At 40.0% G+C, this 15,221-nt stretch overlaps 1 protein-coding gene and 1 long non-coding RNA gene across 4 annotated transcripts in view; one reads left to right on the top strand and one right to left on the bottom strand.

Moving 5' to 3' along the window:
- Nucleotides 1-4,164, bottom strand: part of LOC116083621 — a 54,132-nt gene extending 49,968 nt beyond the window's left edge. Inside the window, exons 1-2 of the long non-coding RNA XR_004115805.1 lie at nt 4,071-4,164; nt 3,775-3,943 (exon numbers count right to left, since the gene is read on the bottom strand). This is a non-coding gene — a long non-coding RNA (uncharacterized LOC116083621). The remainder of the gene's footprint in view (nt 1-3,774; nt 3,944-4,070) is intronic.
- Cdh6 (cadherin 6) overlaps nt 1-15,221 on the top strand; it is a 139,014-nt gene that overhangs the window by 109,036 nt on the left and 14,757 nt on the right. For 2 of the 3 annotated variants that reach the window (XM_031360400.1, XM_031360401.1), the window contains 4 exons: nt 650-817; nt 3,767-3,954; nt 6,224-6,477; nt 13,379-13,515. In XM_031360400.1, coding sequence (XP_031216260.1) covers nt 650-817; nt 3,767-3,954; nt 6,224-6,477; nt 13,379-13,515 — 747 coding nt within the window. Of the gene's footprint in view, nt 1-649; nt 818-949; nt 1,660-3,766; nt 3,955-6,223; nt 6,478-13,378; nt 13,516-15,221 lie in introns of those variants that run through there. The other variant, XM_031360402.1, reaches the window with a different exon arrangement.

Raw genomic sequence — 15,221 nt, 5'->3', positions numbered from 1 at the left:
CAGAGATAACTTTAACCTATCTTTAAAATGTTGGTTACTATAGGGATTGTTTGAATTGATGTTCTCATTCTCTGTAAGAAAACCCAAATCTCAAAGATCACGCAAGGATCATAACTGGGAGGGACCTAAGGCCATTTTCCTTAGCACATAGTTTTGTGGTTTATAAATCCCACAGAACATTCATAACAGTACGTATTCCTGAGGAGCATTTAGCCAAGTTGATAATGTGAAACTCTGGTGTCAGCTCAGGCATTTGGCTTTCTGATCTGCTCAGGATACACCATCATGCTTTGTATCGAGCAGCACCTGTGGTACATCCTCTTATGCCACATGCCAGTCATACTTTACAATGTCATCCTATGACACCTACATTGCACTCCTCGCAGTCTCTCTTGCTCGGGCTTTGACTTGTACTTCTTTTCATTCTCCTTGTAATACAGGGTTTTTAATGAGTATCTCTCCCTCTGTGTGATTGTAATTTCCTTCAGTAGAAAGGCTGCGTATAATCATCTTTATATCACAGTGACATCTGCATAGTGTTTTGCATATTGTGGATGACAGTCTACGTTTGTTTGCATAAATAAATGATTCCATAAAATACTGTTAATGCCTCTCCTTCCACTCCTGAATTTCAATTTCACATCCTCAGGTATCATCAAGACAGCGTTGCTCAACATGGATCGAGAAAACAGAGAACAGTACCAAGTGGTGATTCAGGCCAAGGACATGGGCGGCCAGATGGGAGGACTGTCGGGGACCACGACCGTGAACATCACACTGACAGATGTCAATGACAATCCACCCCGTTTCCCCCAGAGTAGGGACATTTGATTGAATGGCTTTCTCAAATATGCTTTTGTAAAATTTTAACTCTAAGAATATTTCCATTGTTGGCACTGCTGTCAAAATCACTGGACTTAGGAAGAACTGGCACTTTTATTAAAATTATTTAAATGAGTTGAAAACACCACTTATGCTCAGGAAGTGTGAACACTTATGCTCTGCCATTGGTAATTAGCAGAGTGATTCCTGATATGGCCACTGTTGTAAAAGCAACATCATTGCTTTCTCTTTCTTTATATATTTGCTTGAGCAAAGCATATGTATACGAGCATGCTGTTATTTGTTGGGAAAGTGGACTTTATGCTTCTGTGGACTTAATCAGGCATGTAATCTCTGTTAAAAGCTCACAAAGCTTTGCAAGGAAAGGAATTATCATTTTCCTACTTCTAAAAATATACCTATAGAAGTTGCTATGTGCTTAATCTATTTGTAGTCATAAAGGGTTTTCTATAGTGTGGTTAATTGAGATACTGAATAGCATCTCAGATACCATTAATTGCCATGATCAGGTGAGAAGGGAAAACAACATCCATCAATACTGCCTTTCTCTCAAGCATCATGCTTGATTTCCCAAGTGGGAAGTAGTTGTGATACAATTTTTCCTTCAAAAATAGATGTCTTTGTGACCATGCTCCCCTGAAAGGTTGTCTGAATCATTAAGTAGAAAATGTAGCTGGGTATGGTGACTCACACATATAATCTTAGCACTTGGGCAGCAATGGTAGTTTCCAGACTCGGGCTCTATAAAGACTTCCAGGCCAGCCAAAGAAGACCCCATTTTTCAAATGGGAACTAAAGTGATGTCTCAGCAATGGGGTAAGAGTACTCGATGCTCTTCCAGAGAATCCAGACTTAGTTGCATCTTCACAACTGCCTGTAAGTCCAGCACCAAGGGATACCACACCCTCTTCTGGCCTCCATGGCCACCTGCACACACGTAGCATGCAGATACTCGGGCGTACACACATGCAGACAAATAAAAATAATAAAAAATAATGAATCTTTTCAAATAGGTAGAAAGAAGGGAAGGGGAATAAAAGAGGGAGAAGGGGAGGAGGAAGAAGGAAAGGAGGTCAGGAGGAAGAAGAAAACCTATTTACTCTTCTGTGGTATCTTTTAAAAGATAACCAGCCAATCTCCTTTACCAGGGAGAGCCAAATAATCAATAGGAAACAGTTTCATCTTTTTATTTTCCAAGTATATAATCAGCTGGCTACAAAAACGGAATAGCTAATCATTTATGACATAGGCAGAAGAAAAGGTTTGAGCCCTAAAACTCCTCCACAAAGTCTTAAAGTAAAAACAGGTTGCCAGCACCTTGCCCATGGGAGGATAACACAAGGGTCTGTGGTACTTGGCCCCATGGGGGCCTTGTCCTTCTCTTTTCTTATATAGCTTGTTACCTGATATAAGACCATGTGCAAAAGTGAGGGGGAAGAGAATGCAGAACAATTTAAATAAATACTTAAATCTATTTTGTTATATTACCAATACTCAGGGAAGTTGCTCCACTGGAGAACTATACTTCAATGGTTCCATAGTCCAGAGACTTTTTGGTTTTTTGCTTTTCTAAAATCATGTATGAATAATTAGCAAATTACAACAGATAAGAATAGAATAAATTTTAGAAGGCAGCTATGCTCACCACTTTACCATCAATGATAGGATAATTTTTATTTTTATGCACACACCACACACACACACAAACACACACACACACATACACCCTCTAAGTACATAGCCTGTAAGACGGTCAGATCTAAGCTGAAACTCACATTTTTGTCTTTAAACTAATTTTGCAACATGAGGATATTAAAAATAAATATCATCTACTAAGTATTAGAATTAAATATATAAATATGCTCATAGGTGTGATGGCAAACACCTTTAATCACAGAACTCTGGAGGCAGAGGCAAGCCAATTTCTGTGAATTCCAGGCCAGCCTGATCTACATAGTAAGACTGTCTCAAAAACAAAATTATATATGCCAAAATGTATATGTGTATATGGATGTCTGTTAAAAATCTGCGTGAGAGAAAATGCTATACTGAAATTATAGCATTAATAATGAAATTAATAATGAGTTAGCCGAAGGGAAAAGTGGAGACCTCCATTGCTCAGTGTATGGCCCATCTCCCTAGCTCTGCATCTAGATCCAGTTCTGATTATGAATCAAAACATGACTACTTGGGTATTTTTTCAAATTGCTATAATTCACTTCCACCTTCATCTGGTATTAACAAGGTCAAGAAAAAGCCCCATTAAGAACACATAGCAATTGACTTCAAGTCGATCCAGGTTAAGTGTTCTATTCTTTGTTCTATTTTACCTTGGAGCTTGTGAAACTCTCCTCTCCTGATTAGTTTCAAAATGACACCATGAATTTGGAAGCTTGTTTACAGAACAAGAAGAAAACACTCCATTTGCAAGGAGACAGGCCATGAAATAGGAGGAGTCTAATTATCATGATAGTAAAGACATAAGGAGATTAGGGTAGCATTCATTACTCTGAAGAGAGCATAGGTCTGTCTCCATCCTCAGTGAGGTCATAAAGCTGTCTCCCCCAGCTACTGCTGGGCTTTCTGTGGCTCCACTTGTTGTCAACCACAGTATACTATTTAAAATACACTTATTGTCATATATTGTTATACTCACTCTCCTTTCTTAGTAGGAAATAAGCTATTGCTGATAGTCTGTTGTTATGCCCAGTTTATATGTTAAATTTTATCAAGGATATGTATGTATTAAAAATCAACACAGAAAAAAAATAGAGTGCTTAAGCTGAACTAAACCCTGTATTCAGTACTTAGTCCCAGTTGCAGTCAGGATCTTGAAGTGCACCCACTCTGGGTAAGAGTGGACTGCTTATATGGTAGAGTATCTCCTAGTCTCTGCCTTACTCGTGTGTTTGATGATTAATAGGTACCTACCAGTTTAAGACCCCTGAGTCCTCTCCACCGGGAACGCCAATTGGCAGGATCAAAGCCAGTGATGCTGATGTGGGAGAAAATGCGGAGATCGAGTACAGCATCACAGATGGTGAGGGCCATGATATGTTTGATGTCATCACCGACCAGGAAACCCAAGAAGGGATCATAACTGTCAAAAAGGTAATGCCGTTGATATGGATACTGGTTACAACTCCTGGGGCAGAGGAGATGGCCCTGTAGGTAAAGGGCTTGTACAAGCATGAGGAGCCGTGAGAGTCCAGGTCCCGGGCACCCACCTGAGGTCTGTGCAAGGTGGCACTTGTGGTGACTCAGGTGCTGGAGAGAAGGTGGGAAAGGGCAGAGCTTGGAGACTCGCTGGCCAGGTAGTCTAGCAGAAATAAGGTTTACAGTGTCAGAAAACATGATGGTGACTTCTGGCTTTCACACACAAATACAGAATGCACATGAGTGCACCTGCAAACACATACACGCACCCATACACACACGCTCACATGTACACACAAGCATGCACATATAGAGAAAGGAGAGAAAGGGGGATGTAAACACAGCTCTTCATTAGACTCATTCAACTCTAAATACTATTGTTTAGCAGGGGAAAAAGAGACTATATTTGTCTGTGCCTGTACAACTTATATATATATCAAACAAGATAAAACTCTCAATGTCTCACCATGAAGTACTTCCCTGTGGCTCTCAAGGTACCAAGGGCAATGGCCATCTCTTATAAACATTTATTCAGATCGTTCTTTTACTCACTTTGTATAAGCCTTTTCTCAGTCAAAAGTATTTTTATATATTTATTACATCTATACTTTCAATAAATTTCTACAAAAAGTCTCCCAAGTGGATAACAGAAACAAATGAGATACATAGAAATTATAGAATAAGCAACATAAATAAGAAAATATACAATGAGGCACTCTCTGTGGGTGCTGGCCTTGTATGGCACTTACAACAGATGATCTCTGCTGGCCTAGAACCTACAGGCCAGAGGTGAATCAACAAGGAGTGAAGAGGCCAGTAAATGAGCGTGTGCCTGGAAACTGTGCACCCTGCATGGGAGGAAAGCCTAGTTCTGGCAGCGAGTGAGGTGACCGGAGTTAGAGAGAGTATGCAGAGACCACACACTCGAACAAATTCTGGAATTTCCTATGAATCCCTCAGTTACTTTCTCAAGCATGAGGATGGCATACTTGTATGCTATTTCATCTCTCAAAATTGTCTGGCACTGCTGAGCTCTATACCAAAGTGTGGCCATGGTTAAAAACCAACACATTGTGTGCTTTAGGGCTAAAAAGTATTGATTTAGGTTAATTTTCATTGATTTCTCTTTTGTCATGTATTGTAGAATGCCTTCCTCTTCCCTTAGCCCACTGAGGCTTACTGGGGTATGTAAGCATGACAGATGTAAATAACAAGAAAAATTTCCTTCTTACGAACACATCTGAATCTCTGGAAACACAATAAAACATGCCTAAGTGACACTTCAGACCGATGTTTTAGACCCTGATATGATTAGGAAGCCCATTAGTGCACATTAACCTTTGTAATTTTCTTGGTGCCTTATCAGATTCAAACTGAAATTTTGCCTAGCCGACTAAATCGCATTCACAAACGACTTGATTAATAGTGCTTCCAGTGAGCCTTGTCATGAAATCATCTAAAACTACAAGTCAGCAATATGCATTTGGGTTTACCATGTCTCTGGTGCAAAATCTTCTCCTAGAGGTCTTTAGCAACAGGGATCATTGCCTTCTGTGGCAAGTAATTAGCCCAGTGCCCTTGTGGGGATATCAGTGAAGATATCCTAACTAACACCTGCAAAAACTACTCAATGGGCAAGAGAGAGTCACAGATCTAATCTGCAGGTCGCAATTCTGGCTACACTCAGACTTAACCTGAAGATGTTTCAAATTAGACATGACCATGTCTATCAGAGAAAATTCGGGTTGGTAGGCAAGAGTGGATTCCCAGGCACTGGTAAGTTTTAAACACCTAGCTAATAAAGCCAGATGTGAGAACCCCTGGCAGAAAGTCTCCTACATGTTGCCAGCCTGCCCTGGGCAACCCACTCTGTTCAAACACAAAGTAGTTTAAAGGAAGCTGAGAAAGATCCCTGCATCCAGTTTCCTTCCTGGTCCATGTGCCTGGCAACTGAAAACCCACTTTTCAGTGGCAGTAGGCATACAGGCCATATTTCTACCATGGTTGAAATTGGCTCTTCACAACATAGGTAATAGCTTTCCTCTTAATATACTATGGTAATGTAGGGGCTGGAGAGATAAATCTCATCTTTGCTGCCTCTGCTCAACATTGCTCTAATTTGTGCTGATTTCCCTAAGCAGTCCAATGGCTCCATTTGTTGGAGATTTGCACTAAAATGGTTTCTGCCTTGCCTCTCTGTGTCTTGCCTCCCTTTCTTCTGAAGCTCTTGGATTTTGAAAAAAAGAAAGTGTATACCCTCAAGGTGGAAGCCTCCAATCCCCACGTTGAACCCCGATTTCTCTACCTGGGTCCCTTCAAAGACTCAGCAACTGTGAGAATCGTGGTAGATGATGTAGATGAACCTCCTGTCTTCAGCAAACTGGCCTACATCCTACAAATAAGAGAGGATGCTCAGATAAACACGACCATAGGATCTGTTGCAGCTCAGGACCCTGACGCTGCCAGGAATCCTGTCAAGTAAGTGCGCCTCAGCACTATCTCTTTGATAAGTTAAGTCCATTTTTTATATCCAAATGCTCACTTGCTCATTAGAAAAGAATCCTTTTTTCCAGTTAGACAGTTCTTCTATGTTGCTGAAAAACTATTCCAAATAGCACTTTTGACTGTCCTTGCTCACTCCATAAATACTATTTTAGCAACAGCATAAACCTCAAGTACACAAAAGTTGAAAGAAAAACAACATTCAGATGAGCAGTACAGGACTTAGCTGTTTAAGTGAGGTGATACTAGGTGGCACAGCTGATTGACCTAGGGCTCTTTGTAAGATTTAAGATGGTTTACTATAAAGAGTATAACACAAGAATAAACCAGCCACTGAGCTTGATAGCCAGCATGCTTTTCAAGAGCTGGAGAACCTATCATGTAACACTTAGAGGCAGAATTATGCTCCATTTAGATGAATAATTTTCCTCTTGCATGTGTAAATAAAAACAAGAACTGTTTCGTGATATGTCTGCAAAACGCTGGAGAAATTAATAGGGTAGAATCCAAATTAATGCTATGTAAACAAGCTTCGTCTTCCCTGTGCTTTGCTGGCTCCTTAGTTATAAATCATGTGGCAAGGAAGCCTCATTGCTCTTTGAGGCCACTGACAACTTGGGGATTCTAGAATCATATGCAAATCCTGGAATCAACCAACTGCCAACCTTCAGCTCAGTAGAATAAATGAAAAGGGTGCTAAATCAGAATTCTGTCCTGTAAATCACTCTCCTTAGATAAAGTACACAGGGAAAAAAATCTGTAGAGATTCTTGCCAGTGAGTCCACAGACATATTCTGATCAGGATACCTACTAGACACCATGCATATCCTATACATAAGGGAATGCAGCAGAGAGTTATACTAAGTCTGCAACGCAGAGGACTTACAGAGAAAAATAAACAAAGGATAAATATGCAGTAGGTCAGGTGAAGAAATTCGAAAAGTCAAGTTAACAGGGATCCTGTTTAAGATGGTGTGACTGGGCTTAGCCTTCTTAGTAAGAAGTCTTTGCAGTAAAGATTTGAAAGAAATGGAGGGATGAGCTATGTACAATCCTGGTGGGAAACCTGCAGAAGGGAGGGAGAGGTCTAATGCTGGAGCCAACTTCCTCTGTTGTAGGAGTGGCTGAGGAGTCTACACATCAAGGAGAAAGAAGAGGAAATGGAAGTGAAGATAGGAAAAAGAAAGGAGGGAGATGGAGAGAGAGAAGGGAGGGATGAAATAAGAGTGGAAGGAGGAGGTAGGCGAGGTCAACTGAGAGGCAGCAGGGAGGTTTGCCACCACGACATTCCTACTGGGCATCACAGTTCACAGTAAACCCTGGATTTTATCTAACTGAGGTTAGAAGCCATCTGGAAGCTTGGACTAGAACAGCTACCTAATCCCAAACTGCACTCTTAAATTGCCACTCTGTATGTTGTATGAAGAATGTTACTGGAGATAAAAGGTGTGTACCTCTATGTGCATGTGCTCTAATATCCAGTCTCCTTTGTTCTGGTCAAATCTCATGAAACCTTCGTGTCTAAAATGTGCAGATACCTGCTCCACTCTCAGGGCACGTAGAGCCATGCTTTCTCTATCTACTGTAAGATCTTTGACATACTGAAGAGGGCTCCGATCCAACAGTGCAGCCACACGTGAGCTCTGTGGACCCAGTATTTCCCCATGTGATTAAGCATGCTTAGTCAGGGAAGTAAATGATGGCTTTTGTTTCCATAGCACACACACCTGAGGTACTTTCACAAAGGTTCTCTCACCTGGAGCTTATTCTCATAACATGGAGTGGAGGGGAAACTTAGCAAGTTGGTGTGAAGTTCAGTTTAAAAGTGTTAATGCTAGAAGTTAACAAATATAAGCTTAAGTTACCTCTCTGATACTTCAGCATGCTTTTAACTTGAAGAAATATGTCTTCTGGAAATTTAGGAATACTAAATACTTTTACACTAGTTTTTAAACCAAATGCCAGTTTTACTCTGCACTGCTCTCTGTGTTACGAACGGTAGGAAGTACTTAGCTTGTTAAGTTGGATTGGCTGTTGGTTTCATGCTAAAGACTTTCCCTGCCAGTCTTCCCCTAGTACATGTAGATTTGATGTATAAATATAGATTTAAGCCTAGAAACATACATAGATTACATTGATGTATCTCTGCATACTCCAGTAATTTCCCTTACAGGATAAAATTATTCCTATAGTAAGAAAATATGTCTATACATCGTCTGGAGTTAGTCTAGACACACATACTGAATAACCGTGTAAGACTATGTTAGGTGGACAAAAAAAATGTTGAGGTTTTATATGTAGACACCATCATTAACTGTTCAATCAGTGTCCTGCCATAACTTTATCACAATGTCTTTTGATACATACAAGAAAAAAACATGTTACTACCAATATCTGCCATGTACAACGTCTAAGTCAAGGCTAAAAAGGTGACTCAGTGGTTGCTTCTCTAACAAAGGACTCAAGTTTGGTTTCCAATTCTCCTATCAGGTGGTTTACACCTGCCTATAACTCCAGCTCCTAGGGGTCCAATGCCCCCTTCTGACCTCCTTAGATACCCAGGCTGATGTGCATATACACACACATAGACACACACTCATAAATAAAAATAAGGTAAATCTTTCTTTTTAATCTACATGCAAAAGCAGCCTCTGTCCTACCACACAAATCTCCCTCACTTGAAGACATATTATAAGACAAATCAGTTAATCACAAAATGCAGTGAAGTCCCAGAGGAGAAGGTCAAATCATTCACTACAGCCATGCAGAGGCCAGCTGCGTTATTTCCTGTCGACAATGATCACAGTTAATGTTTCTGGACAATCAGTATCCCTGATATAAACTGAAATGACTTTAGAGGAAAGAAAATAACAGTACAAAAAGAAAATACAGCTTTGTCTATAATCATCTTTCCTAAACAATATAAGCATTTTAGGGTTTCCATTAATTTTTAATCTCCCAATTAGGGGAGACAATATAAATTTTCGTTATTTCCTAACTAGTTAATCTTCTCTTTAAGTTCCTCACTGCTTCCCGTATATTTCAAGGCTTGATAGAGAAACATGATTATTTGTAAAACTTAAAACTATACCAGGAGGCTGAGGCAAAGAGCAAGCAATGGCTGCTGTGTGTGATTACAGCAGCTTCTGAGAGCGGGAAGCACGACTTCCTAGGCTTAGCACTTTCCATGAGGGGAAAACATGTTCATCGATAACTATGAGCTTCCTCAGCGTCGATGAGGACAGTAACTTCCTTTTGGAGAAGTAGCAATGTGTTACAAATATTTGTCATATGTCTTCTAAAATGAAAAAAAAAAAAAAGATGATAAAATAAGTCCAATGTTCTTGCCTAAATGTTTTAATAACTGTTGGTTCATGGCAGAAATGTCAAAACTAGTAGATAGCTTTTTAAATATCTGGGCACTTCTGAGGGTGAAAGGGCCATGCTAAATGTCCTGAGGCTACAATGAAGGCCTAGTAACAGCATAGCCATTGTGAATTTCATTAATTCTTTTCTAAAGTTAGTTTGAATAGCAAGCTATAAATGATTGCCTATTTCATTTAGGCAACTGCTAAGTAACAAATATCAATATGAAAACATATTGTTATACCTGGTTACTTACATTTTAAATAAAAAATAGTTCATTGAAGTAGAATTTTGAGTACTGTACACTATTACAAATGACATCTTTTCTTAGAGCCTTTCATCTGATAGTTGGATGATTTATTTAAATTGTGTTTCAACTGAGCCAATTTTTTAAGCCAACATTTCTTTTTGATCATTACATGCTTTATATTTTTGCTCCCGTCCCCGGTCCCCTCTCCCAGAATTCTTCATCCCATCTCCCTGTCACTTTGTCTCTCAGAGGGTGCTCCCCAACCCTGTGCATCCCTCCTCCCCGAGACCTCAAGTCTCTACATGATTAGGCGCATTCTCTCCCACCGAGACTGGACAGGGCAGTCCTCTGCTATATATGTGCTGGGGCCTCAGACCAGCCCATATTTGCTCTTTGGTTGGAGGCTTAGTCTCTGGGAGCTCCCAGGTTAAGCCAACATTTTGTTTTTGTTTTTTGTTTTACTAATCATTTTATTCATTTACATTTCAAATGATACCCCCTTCCCAGTTACCCCTCCAATCCCATCCCATCCCCCCATCTCCCTTCCCCTTTGCCTCTTTGAGGGTGCTTCTCCACCCACTCACTCCTGCCTCACCCCTCTAGCATGCCCTTATGCTGGGTAAGCCAGCATTTTTTTTATTAGATGTTTTCTTTATTTATAATATCTCCTTTCCCAGGTTCCCCTCCAAAAGAAAAAAGAAAAAGAAAAGAAAATAAGAAAAAATAAATAAATAAATAAATAAATAAATAAATAAAACAATCCCCTGTTCCCTCCCCCCCTCTCGCTGCTCACCACCCCACCCTTTCCCATTTCCTGGTCCTGGCATTCCCCTACACTGGGGCATAGAACCTTCACAGGGCCAAGGTCCTCTCCTCCCATTGATGCCTGACTTGGCCATCCTCTGCTATACACATGTAAGCCAACATTTTTAAACTCCCTTCCATGACAGAAGTTTTGAAAATGCAGTGGATATGGGAATTTATTTTTTTCATGACAAACTTTAATATATCAAGTCTCTTCAGAATTTTCTCAGTACCTTTTCACTCATAAACATACATACATACCTGGTCCCTTTACATGGCTATCCCAAAAATCAGTTACAAAATTAAATAAATTTAAAAGTAGGTTTAAATTAGTAAAAGAAAAAAATATATATTTAAAAACTATAACATTTCTCCAGTTTCTTCATGTTGCTATCAGGGTTGGAGTCAAAGGTACTGTTCATCTTTGGTTTCTAAGTTGCCATTCTGGGCCCACTGTGAATCTCCCCACGCTCTCTGTAAATAGTTCCCATCCCTCACTCTGCCCTAGCATCATTCTTGCCCTTGTTGAACAACAATCTGCTCCTATTGGATATTTAATGGATATTGTCCTAAGCATTCCCATTTCCACGGTCACTGAATAAGAACCCCAGGTTGTCCGTGTCGCTCTCTGCCTCATTAGACCTCTCCACCCAGTGTCGCTCAGGCTCATAATCTCTACATGTCCAAAATGGGGCCTCACATCTTCCCCAAGCCCTGTGTTTCACTTCTCTCCCCACAACTTATGAGAGTGCTAGCCAACATTCTCCTCAATTCAACTAGACATCTTTCTTTCAATGTGGTTTAGATTATTATGCTGCCCTGCATGGGGCCCATGGAGAGGTTTTCATGGCATTTAGAATAGACCCTGATTCTTTCCTATGGCCGATGCATCCTTCTGCTCAGACTCTGCTTTCCTTGCTAATCCCATCCCCTACCTCCCTCTCCTACCCGACCATCCTCGCCCACACTAGGCGTCTTCTGTTTTCTGAAAACAGAATGATCCTTAAAATATAATGGATGATATACAAAGTAAACTGTCCCTATATAAGCACTTATATTAACATTCTGACAATCTAAAAACTTATTTTTTTCTTTTCACTTACTCCTCTTTCATATATTACATCCTGACTAGTTTATCCTCCTGCCCCTTCCCCTAGTTCTTTCCACCCACCTCCCCTTTCCCCTTATCCACTTCCTAACCCTGCTTCACCTCCCCTCAGAAAAGAGCAGGCCTTCCAGGGACATCAACCAAATATAGCATAAAAGGCTATAATAAGACCAGTCACATATTGTCACATCAAGGATGGACAAGGCAACCCAAAAGAAAAAACAATGGCCCCAAAGGGCAAGCATAAGAGTTAGAGACAGCCCCTACCCCCAACTGTTAGGAGTCCCATAAAAACACCAAGCTATATAACCATAACATCTATGCAGAGGACCTAGGTCAGACCCATGCAAGTTCCCTGATCTCTGTGAGCCCACTTGAGTCAGATGATTCTGTGTGCAGTGTTCTCAAGGAGTCCATGATACTCTGCCTCCCCCAATCCTTCCTCCCCCTCCTCCACAGGACTCCTGGAGCTCTGCCTAATGTTTGGCTGTGGGACTCTGCATCTGCTCCCATCACTTGCTGGATGAAGTCTCTCTCTGGTCTCTCTCTGATGACAATTATGTTAGGCTCCTGTCCCAGCATATTCTGCAAGCACCACACACACACACACACATACACACACACCACATGCACACCTATACACTACACACATACCACACACACATAGACTTACACATCACACATACCACACACACACACACACACACACCACACATCACATACATACATACCATATACCACATACCACACACAAACACACACCCCACATGCACACCTACACACTACACACACACCACACCTCACATACACACATACACACATACACCATACCTCACACACATATACACCACACCAAACACACACACCCCACATGCACACCTACACACCACACACACACTACATACACACACATACTACATACACACACACACCTACATGTCACACACACCTCCATGCACACCTACACCACACACACACACACACACACACCTAAAAATCACATACACACCTCACATGCACACCTACACTACATACACACATACCACATGAAGCCATAAGAAATTAAATAGTTACTATATAAACTTGATCTAAATTACATATTAAAATAAACTTGGTCTAATTGCACATTAAAAAAAATTAGTAAAATCATATAACTTGCCTAGTAAGTGTACTATTCAACTGATTGTAAAGATATAATTTATCAAAATATTTGGCCTAACGTTACAGTTATAGATACTTCAAAACACTACAAATAGAAAAAGAATTAATAGATGAGATATTCTTGGAGTGGTTTTATGTTGTAAAAAGAGCAAGTCAAAGAAAGTCAAAATTCTACTCTGCATTTCCAGGTATTCTGTGGATAGACACACAGATATGGACAGGATATTCAACATTGATTCTGGAAATGGTTCCATTTTTACATCAAAACTTCTGGACCGGGAAACCCTGCTGTGGCACAACATCACAGTGATAGCAACGGAGATTAGTAAGTCCAACCTTATCAGTACTGTCCCCACTGATGGAATGAGTGTCGAGGTGACAGCTTGTTCAAGCATGGCCAAAGCTATTCATCTCAAGTTGATGGCCCTGCTCCTGTATGTTGAGCAAAAGAGCACTGGGGAAAGATCTGCAACAATGTCTCTTCTCAATGTGTGTTGACTGACATTAAGGGGAGAAAAACTGAATGTTCTGCAGTTTGGAAATAAGAACGTATCTCTCCAGGCTGGAAAGATGGTCCAGCAGGAAAGTGTGGATCCCCAAATTCTACATGAAAGCTGGGCAGATGTGGTGGCTGCCTGTTATCCCAGCATTCAGGAGGCAGAGATAGGGGGTCTCCAGGGCAAGTTGGCGATCTAGACAAGGAAAGCATTCAGCAATCAGTGAGGTGGATAGTGATAACGGGATATACCCAACATAAGTCTGGGATCTACACACACACACACACACACACACACACATGCACACAAATATATTGAGCCTGCCTGGTGGCATGGTGGATCTCTTTGAGTTCAAGGATTGCCAGGTCTACAAGGGAGAAATCCTGGATGGATAGATGGATGAATGGATGGATAGATAGATATATGTATAGATGGATACTTTATATAAATATTATACATATAGAGGTTATATATATATTATATATATATATCTTTCAAGTTAAATAGAATGGTAGATATGATTTCCCAAAGATCATAAACTAGAAAGACACAAAAACACCTGAAAAAATGACTCTCAAATATTGTGTGAGCAAACAAGGGACTGTAGGTATTGGCCAACACCTTTTAGATATTCTTTCTAACCTTCTATAGAATTTTTATTTCAAAATCTTTACAAATTAAGGGCTACAAATCATCACTCTCCTACAGTCTATCAAATCAAGCAATATAAAGCACAAAATAATCAATAAAATGTTTAGAATGAATTTTATGGCACACAACATGAAATCCAATGCAAAGAAAAATAGTGCCAAAAAATACATTTTAAATGAAATTATTTTACTCAATGGAAGTTAATGTGAACAGTGAGTACTGTTAGACAGAAGCACATAAAAAAGGATAATCTTTAAAATAATATTTTAGTGTTTAAAATAGGCTTCTGAGCCGGGCGGTGGTGGCGCACGCCTTTAATCCCAGCACTTGGGAGGCAGAGGCAGGCGGATTTCTGAGTTCGAGGCCAGCCTGGTCTGCAGAGTGAGTTCCAGGTCAGCCAGGGCTACAGAGAAACCCTGTCTCGAAAAACCAAAAAAAAATAAAATAAAATAAAATAAAATAAAATAAAATAGGCTTCTGAAGTATATAGCTCTTTTAGATTTTGTTTTTAATTTCTGAAGTTATAAATACTTTTATCTCAGTTGGATATCTGCTGTAAAATATTCCATATCAAATGGTTTGTTATAGTTCCATTTTGCCATCATAACTCAGGAGATGTGAAGTCTCTGAAGGAGAGTGGGTGGAATAATAAATGGCCAATGTGGACCAAAGGAGGCACCAGCATTGATAGTGATAAGGGCTCCTCATTAGGCATTTGTAAGATAGGAATTTAGATTATAGAGTTTGTGCTAAGGGACTAGTAGACCACCAACAACAGTACACTCTTAAAGCTTTAAAATTACAAAATAATTTTCTACTACAAATAACCATTTTTCAAATAACCATGAAATTTAGCTTTTTACTAGTCATTTTATGTATATTT

The sequence above is a fragment of the Mastomys coucha genome, unplaced genomic scaffold (assembly GCF_008632895.1).
Source record: "Mastomys coucha isolate ucsf_1 unplaced genomic scaffold, UCSF_Mcou_1 pScaffold8, whole genome shotgun sequence".
Lineage (NCBI taxonomy): Eukaryota > Metazoa > Chordata > Mammalia > Rodentia > Muridae > Mastomys > Mastomys coucha.
Note: the sequence above shows the minus strand (reverse complement) of the source record. Positions and strands in the feature narration are given on the sequence as shown.